Source organism: Gadus macrocephalus, chromosome 12 (genome assembly GCF_031168955.1).
Source record: "Gadus macrocephalus chromosome 12, ASM3116895v1".
Classification (NCBI taxonomy): domain Eukaryota; kingdom Metazoa; phylum Chordata; class Actinopteri; order Gadiformes; family Gadidae; genus Gadus; species Gadus macrocephalus.
Genome location: NC_082393.1, coordinates 19,786,561 through 19,807,754, shown reverse-complemented (window position 1 = coordinate 19,807,754; position 21,194 = coordinate 19,786,561). Strand labels below are relative to the sequence as shown.

The following is a 21,194-nucleotide window of genomic DNA, read 5'->3' as shown; positions in this document are numbered from 1 at the left end:
CAAAATTTTTATCGAACGTCTTCATGGTTAGCACCAACATCTGTGTAACATTTGGACTCGATCCGATGTGTAGTTTTGGATTTTTTTGGATTTTGGATTTTTCACGTCTAATTTAGCTAATAAACCAATATTCAAAACGCTACCGTTTCGTCGTCGAAGGTCGGATCAAAAAAGTGTCTATGATTTCTTTGCGTGTGCGTCTGAAGATGTTGTGTGCAAAGTTTGGTGTTGATTGGTCAAGAAATGTGGGAGGAGTAGCGAAAAAACAGTTTTGCGGTTTTCGCGATTTTGCGAAAAAAAATTATAGACGCAAATGGGCTTGGCCTATCCAAAAGATGCAGCAGACTCCAGTGAATATGTGCGTACAAGTTTTTGACTGTGGGAGGTTCGGTGTGGGAGTTATAGCCCCAAACGCGTATTCCTGGGTATAGCGCCACCTAGTGACCGGCGTGTCTGGATTTTGTCGTCTGCTGAGTCCGAACAGATCTGGATCTAGTCATGCAATTCGCGTGTCGGCACCATTTACGGTTTGGGCTGTAGTACCACTTTCAGGGGGGTAAGAATAATAATCCTTACAAAAACAATAGGGATCCAACCTGTTGGCTTGGACCCCTAATAATCCTTACAAAAACAATAGGGATCCAACCTGTTGGCTTGGACCCCTAATTATTTGAGGAAGTGGACGGTCAGACAAATTGGTGGTTGGTGGATGCTTATTTATGTTATTATTATTATGAGGTGTGTACATCCTGCATTTAACTAAATATGACATGGTGTAGTTTTAGGCGATGACCAATAGCTGGTTATTCTGAAGAGCTTCTAACATTCCTGCTCACAATAAGCGCTGAGCTGAATACGTTTCAGCATGAGATTTACCACCTACTGAGAACAGCAAAAAAGAAACGTCCTTATAGCAGGGTTGGGGGTCTATTTTATGAAATGTGCAATTGTTTTCCTGATCGCTTCTGGAGTCCTTTGAAATGGAGAACGAGTCCTCTCTTTATGTATATTTATATATATATTTATGCAATGTCCAGGGCACACTATACGTGTATACACACGTATAGCAGGCCCTAGAGATTGCATGTACCCTCTTTAACCTCTAAAGGTGATGACAAGAGAGCAGCGTTTGAGGAGGAATATTGAAGCAGAGAAATGAAAGAAGAGGAGGAGAGGGCCAGTCGGTACTAAGTTGAGCAGATTGATCGTGGCCCAGGGCACAGACATCCCCATGTGTAAGCATATGAGCTGTTGCTTAAATGGAAATAAGTGAATGAAAAATGACCCGACAGATGCTAAGGTAGATTTGGATGTCTTTGATCACCTATCCTAGTGCCCCTTCCCCCCCCATATATATATATATATATATATATATATATATATATATATATATATATATATGTGTATGTGTATGTGTATGTGTATGTGTGTGTGTGTGTGTGTGTGTGTGTGTGTGTGTGTGTGTGTGTGTGTGTGTGTGTGTGTGTGTGTGTGTGTGTGTATATATATGTATGTGTATATATATATATATATATATATATATGTATGTGTATATATGTGTATGTATATATGTATGTGTATATATATATAGCTATATCCATATCTATCTATATATATCTATGTATGTATGTATGTATGTATGTATATATGTATATATATATATATGTATGTGTGTGTGTGTGTGTGAATATATATGTATGTGTGTATATATATATGTATGTGTGTATATATATATACTGTGCATATATATATAAAGCGCTTTAATGCCCCCCTTATTCAAGCGCCTGGGGCTAATCTAATGGAGCAAGGTTTTTTAAATGACCGCAGGTTCTGGGGTGTTGCCCCGGCTCACGAAATACAACACCAGAGGGGAAAGAGAGAGAAGTGGACAAATGTAATAAGAAGAGGTATGGAGAGGGGCAGTGCTGAGGTCAGATCAGAGGGAGGCCCCACTATAGTATGCTACTGAATTGATCTATGGTGTCATTTCCTTTGCCAAGAGCATATAGTCCCACGAAATGGCCACAATCAGCATCCTCTCCTTATCGCTTTTCTTCTTTTAACTCGCCAGTAAACTGTAATCCGGCAACACTAAGAATTCCAGGTGTTCCATGTCCACTACATTTTGCCATTGCTTTCACCTTTTTTTCTTTTGAAGAGACAGCCATTATGAAACCTATCTCGTTTCAAAATGACTCTTTAAGTTGTAGTTTCTTCAGGTAGAGCGGAGCTCATTATAAAAATAAAAAAAACAGATCCCTCAATATCTTACGTTGCCAGGCAACAAACCATTCTGTCGAGCAAATAATATCATGGCTAGTTTCTAACAAGCAACACGATAGTGCTTGTAAATTAACCTAAAGAAAGGAAATTGTATATCGTTGGTTCTAGTTGTAAAACACAGGTGAATTATGAATGAATGTTAATTTCCCCTCACGTAAATGTTACTTAGGAGATACCAATACCGCACGCTAACTTAGTATAGTAGTGAATATGGAGAGATGAGCTTAATCCACGGCACCTTGTCTGGAGGTTTCTCCGTAGTTTGCAGAAATGTTTTTGTATAGACCTTTTCTATTTGACGACAACAATTCTCTTTATTTTGATGGGAAATTCCAATGTTCCGACCACAGCCTTAATTTTATCTTGAACATGAAATAGACCACGAGCAGACTCGGGCACACAGTATGTTCTTATAAAACCAGCGGAAGCCGTGACCTCCGCCTAGCTTCTCTTAGGTGCTGATGACACAGCGCAGTCGCAACAGATGTGGCAGAGTGCTTTGCGATGACCGCCGCCAGAGCCTGTGGAGTGGGGCTGCATGTGCCAAGGTGCCGTTTCATTTTAGCTATTGAAAAAAACGCAGAGAAAACGGACGCATCACACGAAAGGACCTAAACGCAGCCTGTGCTCTGGTCCTTTCTCGTCTCATGTTATTCGGCCATGGGAAAACGGTGGTCAATCAGAGGTTATGTTTAAAAGTAAAAAACTGTTCTTTGTGTTCTGTCTCTCAGCGTTCTCAGCCTGCCTCCTCTCTGAATGTTGACCAAATTCTAGACATTTCCGACTGTTTCTCTGCTCTCCCAAGATCAGCAACCACCAAACCGTTAGTTCTCACAGCTGTGGTGGTATTAAATGGGTGTTACACTGCATCATAGTCGTGTATTAACACAAGCATTATGAGGTTCAGCAGACCAGCTGGGCCACACTATCCATCATTGAGCATCGTGCAGAGCTGATTTATTTCAGCAGCCACAACAAGAGCAGAGGTGCCGTGTGTGTGCAAACATGCAAATCGTATATGCAAACATAAACACACCCCTATGCATACGCAGTCACACAACACGCATGAACGTAAAGAGGCTCTTGTGTTTACCTTCACTCACACGCCACGTCACCATTGTTTTGACATGAACCACTGCCCTACTAAAATATAAACATGAACCAATGCACACCCTAAACTGCACAGTCTTACATGTGCTGTATCCAGTTAGATTTAGAGGGCTGTTACTGGCGCAATATTTTGTTTGAATGGATTTGAGCCTTATATCTTTGTAAACAAAGGCCCCTGCTAAATTTGCTTCGGCCCATCATGTAAGCTACATGTTATGTTTAACATCACACTATTTGGTACCTTCACTGATTCTCTATGGAAGTAATACTCTGTTCTAATTATGCACATGTGTATCTGCCCCCCCCCCCCCCCCCCCACACTCATGGGTGCCTGTGTACATACCCATGCATTGTCGTATATTCTTTTTGGTCTGTGTACATGTGAACATACCCATGTATGCGTGTATTTGTTGGTGTGTGTGTGTGTGTGTGTGTGTGTGTGTGTGTGTGTGTGTGTGTGTGTGTGTGTGTGTGTGTGTGTGTGTGTGTGTGTGTGTGTGTGTGTGTGTGTGTGTGTGTGTGTGTGTGTGTGTGTGTGTGTGTGTGTGTGTGTGCGCGCGCGTGTGTGTGCATGTGTCTGTGTGTGTGCAGGTGTGCATGCTCATCCACCCGTGTGTGTGTGTACTCTTTTCGGTCCAGCTGGAAAACTGAACGCCTTGGAGCAGGCGGCAGACGTGGCGGTTGCCGTGACGACGACGGCCGCCGCCGAGGAAACGGACATCGACGCGGAGGAAGAGGACGTCCCGGTGGCGGCGGCCGATAGCACCGTGGACGAGTTCAGCAACAGTAACCGCGGAGTCACGGATCTGGACGCCACAGCTAAGACCAGCGAGCACAGCCCCACAGACACCAAGGTAAGCTCTCCTCAGTGTGTGTGTGTGTGTGTGTGTGTGTGTGAACATGATTAATCGCAATTAAGGAATAAACAGCGTTTCCCTCTCTTTTTTGTACTCTGTACATTTGTAAACTGAACGGGCTTCAGCCGTGCTGGGTTGCTTTGCCCCCCTGGTCACATTAAATAGTGTAGCTGTTTGCATGACAAGCTGCCCTGGCTCTGCCTCAGCCAAGCAGATGATTTGTGGCTAGATGAGAGAGGGGAGACACAACAACAGGTCATTTCAGGACTTTTAGATGATTCTTTGACTTTATTGCCACCTAATATGAATGGATCCTCGGTGAACAGCTAAGTGAGTAGCTTTGTGGGCGGTTCTATGGCGATGTCGCTAGTTAACCGGCGCAAAAATGACTCTTGCGCCCGGCGCAATTCTAAAAAGGGTTGGTCTGAAGTAGCCTAATTACCTGTAGGTGTGGTTTGGGCGTAACGTGCCATAAATCAATGAGAGTGCCAGCTCCCATTCCCTTTAAGAGCCATGAGCGCATTTGAATCTTACCAGTTGATATTTTGACAGCGTGTCTGCAGTCTCCGATGAGACAGATGCACATGAATTTCAAACTTAAAATGGCTCAGTTTATGGCCAAATAATATGGCCTAATTCACACATGGCATAAGGTTTTCTTCCACAACTTCAGAAATACTGACTCCTTAACTTAACACACATATGATATGAGGTAACTGTGGTTCTATTTAATGATGTACACAATACATTATAAACGTTGTTTCTTATCAGTATTGTATGCATTATCGTTATCGACTTGTGTTCCTATTATGCATGCGTCCCCCCGTTAATATACACTGCCAGGGACTGTATTATGCGTTACGTGTTTAGTTTGCATGTGATTAAACAGGTGGACGCACACACGCGCGTCCGCATTCATTCATCCTTTTTAACACTCACTCGCGGTAGAACAATGTTTTCTCACGATCAAATACTCATCAATCCTAATAGTTATGGGCACGTACACGATGTCTGTGTCAAGAAAATATGTGTTTGCTGTACGGTGTTTGCTGATGCATTGATTTAAAAGTACAACTTACTACCGCTGTATCAGCTGTTCTTTCCCAAATAATTTCCCAAATAAAAGTGTGGCTAGGTAGATGAGAGAAGCAAAGTGTATGCGCGAGCTGCACAAGCAACATTATGCATGCGCCCTTAAAATAGCATCTGAACAACGCGCCACTGACTTTAAACCAGGTATTTCCTGGCTTGTGGCGGAAGTGATTTTTGAAACTGCAAAATAGCGCCAGAACGTTTGCGCCAGAACACGCCTCCTTCTTTCGCCCGAAACGCCCCTTGGGGCGCAAGATCATTCCCTAATTTACAGACGCGTGGCGCAGGAGGGAAAAGAACGCTCTGCGCCAGTTGCAAACTAGCAACGACACATGTGCCAGTGAGAAAGTAAATTGCACCGGATGCAAGATAGGGCCCTAAGTTGTATTTTCATCTCCGTTGTTTCAATAAACTTGAATTAGAAAGTCTTGATTAAAGTGGAGCAGGAAATGAAGTGGAATGGAATCTAAATTGAAACCCAATGCATCACCACCATCCCCTTCATTAGGATCACAAAGTGAGCTGTTACCTGCAGGCTGATGAGGCTGTAAGGCTTCATGTTGGTTTCTGATGATGGCTTATTAAATGTATATGTGGCAATCTGCCTACAAATACAACAACATATCTTCATATCTTTGCAATTCCGAACAGGAGTGAGTGAGTGAGTGAGTGAGTGTGTGTGTGTGTGTGTGTGTGTGTGTGTGTGTGTGTGTGTGTGTGTGTGTGTGTGTGTGTGTGTGTGTGTGTGTGTGTGTGTGTGTGTGTGTGTGTGTGTGTGTGTGTTCTGTCTCTCAGCGCTCCAATGGCACCAGCAGACAACTACACACAGCAAAGTATCCATGGGTGTGTATCTGTTGTTCGTGTGCGTGCATCTTTGTGTATGTATGTCACGAACCCGGTGTCTAAAAATAGTGTGAGAGATTTGATACCGCTCTGCAGTCCGTTGGAACAGCTCCCAGACCAATTACAGTGGGCCCACCCTATTCCTGCAGTCTGATCCCTGGATCAGTGTTACTCCTGAACCTTGAACCGCCTTGTGGTGCCCCTGTGTTACTCACACACATGACACACATGACAAACATGGCACACACACACACACACACACACACACACACACACTTGGTTTGTGTGTTTTCTGACATCTGTGCATACATGCAGATCCCATGGCCATAGCAATAGTGAAATAATAACATTACTATTACTTATGCATTGTTCCCCTATAATCCAGAGAGGTAAAATTTGGTTGTAAATACATCTTTTGGTAAATTATTGAAATCCTCTCATTTTAATTTGTCAAGCCCTTAATCACTTCAACCGTCTCACAGGCCACATGTTATGGTATCATTCAATCCTAGCCCCCCCTAGAGCTTATGGAAAAAGTCCCATAATAATCAATGGATAAACCTGCAGGAGGAAAGTAGAGTTGGGAATCCTTCCACTATAGAGATATAATGGTAGCATTACAAGCAAAACCGTTTTTGGCCATTCAAATTCTTAGAACATTTGAATTTGTGTCCAGGCAGTGCTGGCTGGTGGGAAAGCAGGTACCCAAGCATCCAGTCATGATCACAGCAACACACATTATGCTAAAATGGGGTGGACACGAAGCTTATAGGAAACCTCTGATCTAGAAGGTCTATCAGCAGCAGAGTTGGGCTAGCGCATTTCGATTTAGCTATAATGAGTCGCTGAGGAACACCGCTATGAGCCCACCGAGAGTGTAAAGAGATCGATTTTAGGTTTGGATTTGAATTTATCTTCAGTCAGCTACCCTGATTACAACTGCCAGGCTTTCCCACATATAGTGCGCACGACTGACTAGGAGGCTGGCTCCTGAAGTACAGAGGGGCTGGGAAGGACATTAGGGAGTAATAAGGTCCTTCAGGTTGGAAGATGCTTCTCCATGTAGGATTTACTAAGTAAGATCGGCCCCTTGAAATCTGAGCCAGCGTTAATTGGAAGCCAGTGGAGAGAGGAGAAATAGTGCATCACATTTTCTATTTCCAGAAAATGTAGAGTCTGGACGAGGTGTTATGACAAGCTTGGAGGCCTTTCGTAGTGGAGTTGGGTAAACCAGAGAATAATGCATTACCGTAATCTACTCCAGACAATATGAATGTGTTGATCATCCACACATTCATATTGTCTGGATTAGATTACAGAAATGAATTATGCTTATTGAGCATCTCTTCATCCACCATGGATAACACTGTTCTGATTTAAGCAATGTTATTAAGATGAGAGAAAGCAGTTATTGGAATAGTTTTTGTGATCAACAGAACTCTATGCAGATATTAAGGAACTGAGATTTATATTTAGCAGTCCTTGGGGCCCTTATTCAATTGTAGGTTATTCAGCCTTTCAACATGGCCCTTGTTAAGATGTCAGCACGATGTGAAATCACTGAAACAACCATCTCCCTTCTTTGACCTCTTTAGTCAGGTCACTGCACCAACCCCCGAGAGGTAGGGGGAGTGGTGGGCTTGTGTCTGTGTGTGCATGTGTGTGTGTGCTAGCGCATGGGTGTTGGTTTGAGGTGAACTAGCATCATATTTGTTTGAAGTCTGTATGTATCCTAAACTTTAAAAACAGCGTCTTTGACATCGGCGACTGAGGATGTTACGGAAGATGAGACCCATACAGAGCTATAATTAATTATATTTAATTAAATAACTTATGACAGATCGTAACCAAAGGGAGAAACTGTTAATTGGCTTTGTATTACTTAGAATGATATCACGTTGTTGATGGTGACAGGTCTTTCTGAATCTGCGTACTGCAGTGGATTAATAACTGTGTTTGCGTGCGTGTTTATTTGTTAATCAGAGTCTTCTATTTGCGGATAAAACTAAAGATACAGGGAAAGTGTGAATGGAAAGCATAAGTGTTGCACGTTATTCTCCTTGTCAACTCTTGTTAGACTTCCTACACGCACACACACGCAGACACAAAAATGGTCCTGCATTCCAATAGAGGAAACATTAAATTCAGCCAGTGTGGAAGTTGTTTGGGTGGAAATGTGTAGAACTATTTACTGAGTGAATTTATTTAGGTGTCTCTGTAGGTCAAAGCTGGGGCAGCCCATCATTATTTATAGGTTTTCAGAGGATAAGGCGGGGGGGGGGGGATTGCAATACTGACGAGTTACTCTTGCCTTGTGTTTACAACTTGTTCGGGTAAGTTGATGGTCAACGACAGACAAGCAACAACATTAAAGATACATGTCCCAGAACCAACCTGTTGATTTAGTCATTTAGTCAAGGCATTTGTTCTCCGAAAACAATTCAAATGAAAGGCACCAAAAGTCCTCTTTCTTTATAAAAATGTATGTATGTGTGCGTGCCTGTGTGTGTGTGTGTGTGTGTGTGTGTGTGTGTGTGTGTGTGTGTGTGTGTGTGTGTGTGTGTGTGTGTGTGTGTGTGTGTGTGTGTGTGTGTGTGTGTGTGTGTGTGTGTGTGTGTGAGAGAGAGAGATCTCGCTGAGTGCCGGAGTACAGTGAGCAGTGCAAGAAGCTGTTGGCCTCCTGCCTGTTCCGGCCCTCTGATGTCTGTACTGTCTGACTGTGTGTAAACAGTCTGGAGGGCTACAAATCTCATGGGTGCTTTACAAACATGACCTTACCACACATTCACACACACACACACACACACACACACACACACACACACACACACACACACACACACACACACACACACACACACACACACACAAGTTGAATTACCAGAGATCCAGCGTTGACGCTCACAAGCTTTTTTCGTAGTTTCCTGTATGCACACACACACACACACACACACACACACACACACACACACACACACACACACACACACACACACACACACACACACACACACACACACACACACACACACACACACACACACTTTGCCCTGTCACGTTGCTCTGTTTGTATTTAATAATTGCTTTGGGTGTAGTTGGGTTGGAGGTGTGGTACGGTTGGCCATCTGATTAAGGGAAAAGCTCTGGGGGATACATTTAAAAGCCCTGAAAGTCGCCGACTTCCATGTCGGACCACCACTTTAATGACTCCATTTAATCCGGGGTCTAAGGCTGCGACAGCAGATCCCCCACTCTTGTGGAGCGACCTTGAGTATCCTGAAAGGCGCTATATAAAAACAATTTTGGGGTGGTCGCATGGCGGACCCTCTGAAAACAGATGGATAATAAACTGTATTTTTCTCAAGTATTCTCTCTGGCGCACACACACGTAATCACCCATACACGCACACATCCCTAGAATCCCACAGATCTCAATATGTACACATGTACCATAAACAAACCTACTGATTGTTTTAACAGTAGTAAAATAATCTTACCGCTGAAACTCATATAAACCCTTTCTGCCGCTCCCTCACTCTCCCTCTCTTTCTCTTGCTCTTCCGCTTTCTCTATCTCTTTCACTCTCTATCACATTCTCTCTGTCTTTATCTTTCCCTATGTCTCTGTCTCTTTCTATTATGTTTGTCTTTCTCTTTCTCTATCACACACACACACACACACAAACACGCACACCAAAACACTCACAGGCACAAATCACACGTGAACAAATATTTTGATGGAAAACTTTTTATAACATTTGCAATGCATAGTGACCTAGCACCCAAAGTGTGTTAATTTCACTGTTGATTAGCAATTTGCTTTTGCATTTCAGTTATGCTCAACCTGATAAGAATGAGAATAATTAAACCTGTTTGTTTAGAGGGAAGAAGCACACACACACACACACACACACACACACACACACACACACACACACACACACACACACACACAAAGCCATGCTCAGTGTGTGTGTCTGTGGCTTGGGACAAGCAGGGCGTGGTGTGCAATCAAAAAGATGTGGTGGATCAAAACAACAGCCAATCTATTGAATGAAAGAGGGAACCAAATTGATGGCCAAATGAGGGACATGTAATGGCTACTTGAGCACCAGCGGGGTGGGCATAGACAGTACCTTTATGGTCAGCTGAGGCGTTTATGACGGTACCTGGGGTGGGTAGAGGGTCTGGCAGGCACCATGATGGAGCTGTTAATCTGCCACAGCGGTTGACGAGAAGAATACTGATGCTGGGATCAGTGAGGGAAACCCGTCCTTTCCACTGGACCTATTGTACGGCTTATATTCTCGTGTGTGCGTGTGTGTGTGTGTGTGTGTCATGTTGGGGGATCTGTGCATAAAATTGTGTGTGTGGGTGTTTGTGCGAGATATAGGCGTGTACGTGTGTGATTCTGTGGTAATGTGATTCTGCTGGTCTGTTCTGATCAAAATGAAAGATGGAGAGAGCGGAAAATGTAATCACATCTCTTTTACCCTGCCTCGTTTATCTTTCTCTGCTCGTCTTGACAATCCTCTCCTTCTCACCCCAACCTCCAGGTCGACCTGATTTCAATATGGTTTTGCTCTCTGTCTCTCTCTCATATATTTAATATATACTATATATTAAAGACAGTGTGTCCATATAGTCGAGTTAGAATTATATAACCATGTCATAAAGCTTCTCTCTCTCTCTCTCTCTCTCTCTCTCTCTCTCTCTCTCTCTCTCTCTCTCTCTCTCTCTCTCTCTCTCTCTCTCTCTCTCTCTCTCTCTCTCTCTCTCTCTCTTCATAAATAAAACCTGGCATTGATGTCCCTTTCTTTAACTATCGATCTGTTCTATTCCCATTCAATCTCAGTAGAGTTGGCTGGATTGATGGAATATTTACCATCCATCCAATGACGTCTGCCCACACAACAACATGTATGCATTAGCATTATTCTTATTTGAACATGTTGATAGTTAAGCCTTGTGTACATTAATATTCTGACATGAGAATCTGATTGTTTTTGTCCACGCAGTCATGCGTAAACTATCTATTGCTAATCCGTCCCAAATCAGACATGTGTGCGTCTGTTTACATCTAATCACCCTGAAGCACTGTCAGCATGAAGCTGCAAATCGGCACCATGACAACAGTTGCCTCCCTTCATCTCCAGTCTCTCTGTTCAAAGGGAAAAATAAACAGATCAACTTGTGCCCAATTGCGGCCAGCATCTCCCCCACTTTGAATATTCCAAACCGCCTCCTCCTCTCAACTTCCGAACGGCGGGCATATTGGGAAATAACAGAAATGAGTGTTAAATATTGCTGTGGTGGTTTGTGTTGTTGTTTTGTTTTTGATTCAGTCAGCAAAAGTCGCAAGGGGATTTCATAGAAACGGATATTCAATTTGGAGCCTTTGAGCTAGTTAGAAAAATCTTAACTAACTTCCATTCCAGGACTTTGTTTTACTTTTGTTTGATTTACTTATGTGTGCACGTGCAACGGTACACAACGATAAGCCAGATATTTGCTATTTCATTGTTCTCTTTTCTTTGGTTTACTTTTGATTTCCATTACTCCGCCAAGTCTTATGGCTAAATATATGCCAACATATTTATATGAGATGGTCATTGTTATTAGTTTACAAATTATTAGATATATGCTAATGAATACTTAGCTGCTACTAATGAGTTGCAGCTGTATCCTGGCAGCCTAGCTGGCATCCTCACTTGCAAACATAGGAAATCTAGACAATTTTTATTTCTCCAATTGAATAAAATGCAAAAACTGCTTTTGTCAAAAGCTTCCATTGCTGAGTCTTGAGAAAGGAGGACTAAGGAAGAGTGGCTTCTATGCTTTTTATGTTTGGCGTGCAGGGCCCTTGTCCACTTAGTCTTGAAGCATCCCTTTCTTACTCTTATTTATGAACATCATCGTAAAAGTAAGGGAATCGATTGGTCCTCATTTTCTCCCTCGCCTTCCTTTCACAGTCTCCTCGTCCTCTCTCTCTGTCTCAATGACAAACATTACCTTTTTGGTCAGTCCACTCTCGTACACCTCACCCTGACTAGCTGGCTGGCGGTGACTCTTGCCTGGCTACTCACTGCCTGGTGACACCGTCTGGGGCTAATGGCTCTCTGTTAAGCCCTTCTCATTCACACAAGCTTCAACCAAGACAGGCTGTGACTCCTTTACTGCCCTTACGTGTGTGTGTGTGTGTGTGTGTGTGTGTGTGTGTGTGTGTGTGTGTGTGTGTGTGTGTGTGTGTGTGTGTGTGTGTGTGTGTGTGTGTGTGTGTGTGTGTGTGTGTGTGTGTGTGTGTTTTTGCTCCTATTCCAAAGAAAAGACTACCATCAGATAGTTTGTGTGCGCGTGCAGACTTGTGTGTAGCAAAGAAAGCACCTTATTTTAGATTCTGCTATTTTTCAGAAGGTAATGAAGCAGGTGTCGAACCCATTCATTGAATGTTCATTATGTTTTTATAGCGTGAAAGTAGGAGCTTAATGTCCATATATCATTGTATTCATATCACCAGTGAAGCGCTGTGTCTTTGACCAGACCATTAAACCATTGTAGTGATGCAGAGGTGGCACTACCTTTTCTTCATTTTTTCCCCTTTTCTTTGCGTTTTGCCCTGTAGCGAAATCATTATCTAGCGGTTCATGTCGTGTGACACTTTCCTTCGCATTAACTTTGTGGATCCTTCTTTTGACAACTGCTGATTTAGCGTGTTTCAGGAGACGAGTACAAGTTTCTGCGGTAGCAGACCAAAAACTGGTGCAGGCTCGTGTAATAAATGAGGCAATCATTAGTACATTTCATAATCACCTTTTCCCTACCTCTCCCTTTTTATTCATTTGTCTTTCCCTGTGTCAATCCCTCTCTTCTCTATTATCCTATTCTCTATCTAACCCCCCCCCCCCCCCTTCCTGGTCATTCATATCCACTGGCTCCGTTTAGCATCGGGGGGGAAGACACTGCACCACGACTTTTTTTCTCCTTTCCATTCCCTTTTTTTTTTTTTTTTTTTGGACAGCTGTCAAGACTCACTTCCCACTCCCTCTGTTTTCTATTGTGTACCACTGCCAAGTTCCGCTCATCTCCCCGAGGAAGAGGAGAGGGCGAGGGAGGGACGGCAAGAGGAAGCAAAATGAGTGAAGGGAGGAATGGAGAGAAGTTTGGCAGCAAACACTTTTAGAGCACAACACAAAAAAATATAGACATCTGAAAATCCCACCTGGTAGTCAGTGCAGTGATGTTTTTTGCTTTTAGTTTCACTAGTGTCTTTGACAAGCAAGTCAAGAAAACAAAACCGGTCCCCATGGCAACGTGCTGAAGACCACCGTTGTTTGGCATTCACCTGAAAGACCCGCCCACCGTCCTCACTATCCCCCCTTAAAGTGTCTTTGTCTTCTCCCCCCCCCCCCCCTGACAGTCTCCAGAGGAGGGCTCTCTGCTGATGGCCAGCCCAAGGATGCTGCTCCCGGAGGCGGGCACGCTGTCGCCGACCACCCCCCTGTCTATCCACCACCAGATCCAGCTTCTCCAGCAGCAGCTGGCACAGCAGCAGCAGCAGACGCAGGTGGCCGTGGCGCAGGTAGGACGCTCTCTCCACATTTTCGTTGCGTACAGTACACAAATGCGTTCATGTCAACGATACTCGAGGTACAATTCTATTCTATTCAAACCATTTTTTTTTTGGTTTGAATTGGCAGTTCCAACTTCCTATGTTCCACGCAAAAAACAACGTTTGCTGACTGGACAAACATGTTTTGATCACATAAATGTACATGTGCGTAAACATGTACAACCTGCTAATAAAATATAGCAATACATTCTTGCGAAAATGTTCTGCTGTCTATAAGGATGTCGCTATTGCTGTCATCCTTATCCTGCTTTAAAAACTATATTTTGCTACTCCAAGAATATCTCTTTCCTCCGTTTCCAAAGGATTACATGTTCTTGTTTTCTACCTGCTAATTTGATTAATCTTGTATGCAGAGACTTTAATCCATTTAAAGCATGCGCACATGCGATACCAATCAAGGATTGCAGCAAAGTTGAATCGCTTAATCGTCTTGCATCCACCCACTCTCTTCACCACTGACAGCTAACACTGCAGTCTCCAATCAGCTCAAAGTCTTTGCTGATTAAGATGGAAAATTAGTAGATAATGATAACCGACTGAATTATTGTAAATCTCGTTGATGCTGCGCAAACCTGCGGGGTTGCGGCGGTTACTAGATTTTGAAGGGGGCGGACCATCGTCGGTTGACGAAGCGGTTGGAGAGGCTGGTGACATCTCCGAGTGCTTCGCCTGGGAAAGCGGTTGGCTACCAGATGTACTGCCGTCATTATCAAGCTGTGTACACAACAAGCCAACCGCGCACAGCCAGACCGTATTCCCTTCCCGCTCATTAGGTCTTGGAAGTCTGCCGTCGGCAATGTGCGTTTACGGGTCCCGTGAATCAACCGTTCTCGGCAGCCGATTGGATGAGTTTCAGCAAGTTGGATCGCGAGTGCCGTATTTTCAAAGTAAACACAATTAGCGGATTTTAATTGAAGTTAAAACGACTTGCATTCAAATAATTCCAATGCAGCAAGGATATTACTATAGCAATTAATCCATTGTAGAATATTGTAAATGTCCAAAACGGCATTCCCAGGTCATCATCATCTACTAAATCTACAAATCACTGGCTGGGGTTGGCTGATTGGCTGGGTGTGTTTTGTTCGGAGCCAAGCTGCCAATGTAGGGCTGCTGCCAGATCTTTCCTAAAACTAATTGGAGGTGGTTTGGGACGTTTATGCTGCCAACGAGGTTACACGTCGCCTACATAGTAGAATTGCTATTTTTTGGTTTATTTACTAAATATGCAGCATATAATATATTGAAAACAAATGGCTGGTTTAGGTTTGAAATGTTTTGTGTTATATGAGGATTGATTCTATGGCGGCAGTTGTCCATGGTCATGAATGTTTTATCAATAATAGGCATCTTTCGATGATAGTTGGAAAAGATTCAGCAGTTTCACATTTTGCGGAAACATGCAGACATTGTTTCCTTTTGACATGCGTTTGAATATAAAGGGGATGCTTCTGCCAGCAGGGAAGGTTGGAAAGAAGAGAAAAGTAATACTCAGATACACTGTGAAAAAGGACACAATGTGTGTTTAGTTTGTGGTTGGCTATAGGAATGGATAAGTCAGTGTATGTTTGTTTACTACAGAGACAGCTATAAAAAAGAAAATGGTGACTATCGGAGGATATAATGGACGTTTGTTTCTCTCTCTCTTTCTCTGGCTCTCTGTCACACCTCTTTATCCCCCACTTGCTTCCATAAGCCAACTCACATTTACAATTAGCATTTTTTACACACTCAATCTCGCACATGAACAATAGGTCGAACACAGACACACACATACACACACACACACACACACTGACACACACCATTATCTGTGAAGGGGGAATTTTCCCTGTTCCTGTTTTAAAAAACAGAACTCGGAGGAGAGAAGGAAATGATTGTGTGTGTGTGTGTGTGTGTGTGTGTGTGTGTGTGTGTGTGTGTGTGTGTGTGTGTGTGTGTGTGTGTGTGTGTGTGTGTGTGTGTGTGTGTGTGTGTGTGTGTGTGTGTGTGTGTGTTTGTCTGTCTGTCTGTCTGTCTGTGGTACTTCAAAGAGCCCTGATGTTTAAAGTGTGAGTGAGTGATTCCAGTAATCCTATGTGAGGGAGGGGGGGGGGGGGGGGGGAAGGACACCTCACTCTGTGGAGTCACAGTACACAATCTTCCCTGCTCCCTGCTGATACAAGAGCTGGCAACTCTCCTGGTAACAGCTCTGGTCTGGGCTAGTGCAGGCCCACATGACGGAGGGTGGGGTATGTCATCTGCAAAAAAATATTACAAGGCATCAATGAAAATACAGTAGTGTGTGTGTGTGTGTGTGTGTGTGTGTGTGTGTGTGTGTGTGTGTGTGTGTGTGTGTGTGTGTGTGTGTGTGTGTGTGTGTGTGTGTGTGTGTGTGTGTGTGAGAAGGCATACAGGAAACTTGGACAAAAGCTTATGAGTTTCAATGCTGGATATCTAGTTATTCAACGTGTGTGTGTGTGTGTGTGTGTGTGTGTGTGTGTGTGTGTGTGTGTGTGAGAAGGCATACAGGAAACTTGGACAAAAGCTTGTGAGTTTCAATGCTGGATATATCTAGTTAATCAACGTGTGTGTGTGTGCGTGTGTGTGTGGAGACTTACAGAAAACTGACCAATTTTATGGTGCCTCAATAAATTCCCAATACGTGTTGTCATGAAAAATCCATATAGAATATGCAAGATTTTGTCATGCAGATTCAAATAACAACTACCAGTAAATAATGTGCACGCATACTGAAGTCTCAGATTTGTTGTGTGGCTTTTTGGCATTGTTACGGATTGCAATTGGCATTATTGAGTGGTGGATATCTTTTTATAGTGGCTGTGCAGTCTGAAGCTAAATGGCTGTTTAATATATGCTATTGCAGTTTATTACATAATTGCCTTTTTAAATGTGGTGGAAGAGAGCTTTGCAGTAAGTATGAGGGGAAATCTATAAATACTAATTATAGATATTATAAGTGACACATTTGTATGTTTTCTATACTAGGTTGACCTACAAACACTAAAATTAAAATCACCAAATCTATGTGTACGATATGTATGGAAGTAAATCTGTGCCATCGGATTTTGAAAATAAAAAGCCATTGAATTCCAAGCACTAAAAATGTATGCATTGAAATAACGTATCTTACAATTTTCAATAAATCATTTTCACCTTTATTTTTCAACGTTAAAAATTTCAACTTAAATATTTTCAACGTCCCCAAAATTCAACATGCCAAAGTCAGCTGCAAAATTCAATGTGTGAAATTCATCATTAACATCGGGGGACGCAAGGAAGAGCAATCGATCCTAGATGCTAGTTCGCGGTCAAGCATGGAGCCAACACTATTCCGCACCGAGTGACATGATGCAGATATGAGGATGACAAATTAAAAGCAGGTGGCTGTCGGGCACTTCTTCCCGAGGCAGGCCGTGCTTCCACTGGAACTACAAGCTGCTGGCGCTTCAGTTGCCAAATACCGTCGGCTCTGCGCTCGTTCCACAGTGGGCAGCGGGCTTCAGAATGCCCCAGCATCACACCAAACGTAGGTGTAATTAGGGCACCCAAATTGGTGCCCTTATAAATTGGGCTCCTTAACCCAGTACAATTACCCTTAACCTGCATGTAAATTCAGCCAAGTCACTTCAATCACACACACACTTCACATGATACACGCATTATTTGTTTATTTCATACTGCAGTAAAAAGAAAAACAACGGTGTGCATTATAACAAAAAATAAATATAATTTCCCCCCCCCCCTCACCTTGACATTAAATGTGCTTAATAAATAAATTGTATTTTATTTGATTAGCATTTTATAGACCGATACAGTGGTCTAAGGTCCACCACCGTTGCTTCTCTCCCCATAAAAAGCTACAGTCAGTGTTCAATGACGTTGATTTACCTTGGAGCATTCCCTATTATAGGCTACTGTGTAAAATGATGTTTAGAATTAACGTTTGTATCAAGAAATGAAGAACCAGCGAGTGACGCTCTTATTCCCATTCTTCTTGCTTGACCGAGTTCTAGCATCTAGGATGGATTGCTCTTCCTTGGGTCCCCGGATGTTTACATTGAATTTCATACATTCAATTTTGCAAGTGACTTTGGCTTGTTGAATTTGGGGACATTGAAATTATTTAAGTTGATTTTTGTTTTAAACGTTGAATATTTGATTTTGAGTTTTTTAACGTTAAAAAAAATAAAGGTGAAAATGATTTGTTGAGAAATGTAAAGAGTTATATTCAGAGGCAAAAAATCCAGACACGTTATTTCAATGCATAAATATTCAGTGCATAGAATTTTATGGCTTTTTATTTTCCAAATCGGATTGCAGAGATTTACTTCCATAGATATGTCTCTACTCTCTGATGAACATGTATATAGGCATCTATGGATATCTTTAAGTTCTAATCGTTAAGGCCAGACAGTTAAAGAATAAAGAGACAATAAATGAACAATGAGAACAGAGAGTTGGAAATATTCATTATTTTTATGCTAGAGGTGATTTACTAATGGAAAGGGTTTGTTTCTTGCTGGTGCATTGCCGTCCATCATGGCCATTCTTAGAGCAGGTATAGCCCCCTGGCTTACTATGCAGTTTCTACTTAATCTTCATATGCATTAAAATAATGACTAACTCACTTCACACTTTTGGTGTCATTTCTCCATATTGTTTCATAGCCTTTAATGGTGCCTACTACATCCAAGCTTGTTCTACCATATATATCAACATCAGGCCACAGTGCTGTGGCACATTTGTATCAACCCTCCTATTTAATCCATTGTGACTGTGTCTGACAGGGCTGTGTCTGCTGACCTGAAGCTGCCTAGTGTTCTGTCACACGGTCCCTCCTCCTACCCCACTTATAGAGATGGTGGCTGTTGACATTCTGACAGTTGGACAGAGGCAACTTTTGTTGGGAATGTTTTCTAGGCTGAGGTGTTTCTGGGCCTGCATTTCTTTAATATAAAACCGCTGAGATGATCTCGAGGGAACGTAGCATTGTGAATGTTTCAATATTGTATAAACTGTCCAACCATGACCTTGCTCAAGACAGCCTCCCTCACATTCCAGTGCTTTGCATAGAGAACTGTTACAAACATTTCTCCTTATCTATGTATTTGTTTCGCTCCTCTGCAGGAATCAAACTGATACTTTACTTAAAAAACAACCACACTTAGTATTGGCCTCGACCAGGTACTGGTGGCCGAGCAGATGTGTTTTTATCTACATGAGCTGGTTTAAGCGTTATCTTCACAGACACTGTGTACAGTTCAGACTGGTGTAGTGAGAATGTCCTATCTCATTTATAAAGCATGAGGTCGCCCGAATCCAACTTTTCTTTAACCAGGTTTTCTTAAACGTCTCATGCAGATGCAACAATTTTGCGAGAGAGACCTGGCCAAGGCCGAAGCATACAAATTTCAAATGGTTATACATAACACATAACAGGAACTGGAAGATAAGAACATACAGTAGTTCTATAGCATAAAAGTTCCTTCCTTTTTGTCTAATTCACATTGATCTAAAATCAATGTGAAGCTTGTTCCTGTGTGAGGGAGCCGTAAATGTAAACCTGGGCGAGTCCTATAGGCCCTGACACTGCCATTTGTTATGCTTTATAATAGAGTGAGATAGATAGAAAAGTATGGGAGATAGATGGGAGGACATGCGGCAAAGGACCGCGGGCAGGAATCAAACCCGGGTCGCTGATTTCAGGACTGAGCCTTAATGGTACGCGATCTACCTGGTGAGCCATCGGGGAGCCCGCAAAAGCTTCACTCCTTCCAGCCGAAAGCATTGGGCCGTAACCCACGGCCTCCTGCTCATTTGGCGGTAATGCTGCGGAAAACAAAAACGAGAGGTGGATAAGTGACGAGCTTCGAGAGAAGGCTTCCTTGAATGTAAGCTGATTTGGTGGCTTTCTATTTATTTAATTTAAGACTTGACCACACAAAGGCCCCTGTATCAAAGATAGTGTAAAAGAAGAAAAGACAGAACTATTAGAATTAACTATATTTCTGTTTTATCGCAACCACCAGTTGAAAAGGTTTTAGTATTCGTACCGTAGCATTTTTTTTTAATCTTCGTCTTCACTGACTTGGCCAGCAAATGGCCTCCGGGCTGCCATGGAAACGGGGTTTCGTAAAACAGAGGATGAGGAGAGAAGCCGGGGACCCTGGGGCTCATTACCGGGTTGGATATCCCCTTATAATACCCTGATACATTACGCTTCAATGTACATGGCTAATATCAGCCTGCCCTGCACTCGGTCTGGTTTCTCTCCAGCAGAAGAAGTTCAAAAGAGTACATCGACTGACTGAGAAGGGCAAATACCAGAATATCTTGTTAGCAGGGTAACTCTTTTTCCCCGCTTACCGACCTTATCTTTGGGCCTCGGCTGTCGAACTGGACGCCGGAGCTTTTCAATGCACGAACGCACGCCCGCACACACACACACAGGTTTGCCTTGTCATTGTGTTCAGTTCTCAAGCCCTCCTTGTCGTTGATGATGAGATGGTTGATGGGTTACGCGCTCTGATTGAGATGGAATGGCTGCATGGGTCGCCGGGGACGACCAGGGAAACGTGTGCGTGCGTGTCTCTCGCCCCGGGTTGAATAGGCTAGGAGCTGAAGCTAAGTGGCACGTCGCTGCTGAGCTTTAATCTTGAGACAGCAGTAGGTCACGTCGTTATACGAGGACCAGGGTGAGACGCACGGTCGCGCTCACGCTGTTAATTAAAGGTGGTGGAGGATATAAAACAAACATTCCCCTCCACTGAGGTTGTACGTAACATGGTGTTGATGCTAGTGTGTGTGTGTGTGTGTGTATCCGCTTGTGTCTGGTTTTGAGCAAACCGTATTTATGCTTGTGTCGGCATTCGATTTGGCTACGTGTGTTTTTGTGACAAAGTTGTGTCTGTGTGTGTGCGTGTCTTTGTGAGTGTGTATAGTTTTGTTCCTCCTACACATGTTTCATTTTCACACACACACACACACACACACACACACACACACACACACACACACACACACACACACACACACACACACACACACACACACACACTCTGAAACCTTCTAGATTTCTAATCATGAACACCCCTGTGGTAGGTGATAGACATGACATGACATTCATCCTTGTTTTTACTTAAAAGTGAACAATGTTGATCCCCCCGGCCCCCTAGCCTAGAGTTATAGTCAGCATTGAGGTTAAGATAAGAGATTGGTACCAACACGCTTTGGGGAAGAAACTGCTTCTGTCATCCCATTTCTCTCTATTGTCTCCCGCTGTCATCTTAAGTTATTATCTCTGCCTCTGTTCCCCCTCTCTTGTGTTGTCTTCTCAGCCCTACCTGTCTTCCTCACACTCTGAGCTCTCTCACTCTC

At 43.1% G+C, this 21,194-nt stretch overlaps 1 protein-coding gene and 1 long non-coding RNA gene across 4 annotated transcripts in view; both read left to right on the top strand.

Annotated features, from left to right (window-relative positions):
* Positions 1–21,194, top strand: part of LOC132469563 (uncharacterized) — a 241,675-nt gene that overhangs the window by 152,737 nt on the left and 67,744 nt on the right. The window lies entirely within an intron of this gene.
* Positions 1–21,194, top strand: part of nos1apa (nitric oxide synthase 1 (neuronal) adaptor protein a) — a 90,202-nt gene that overhangs the window by 63,813 nt on the left and 5,195 nt on the right. For all 3 annotated transcript variants that reach the window (XR_009528291.1, XM_060066719.1, XM_060066720.1), the window contains exons 7-8: positions 3,985–4,247; positions 13,602–13,763. Coding sequence is in view for 2 of the 3 variants with exons in the window: in XM_060066719.1 (XP_059922702.1) it covers positions 3,985–4,247; positions 13,602–13,763 (425 nt within the window). In the remaining variant the exon portion in view is untranslated. The remainder of the gene's footprint in view (positions 1–3,984; positions 4,248–13,601; positions 13,764–21,194) is intronic.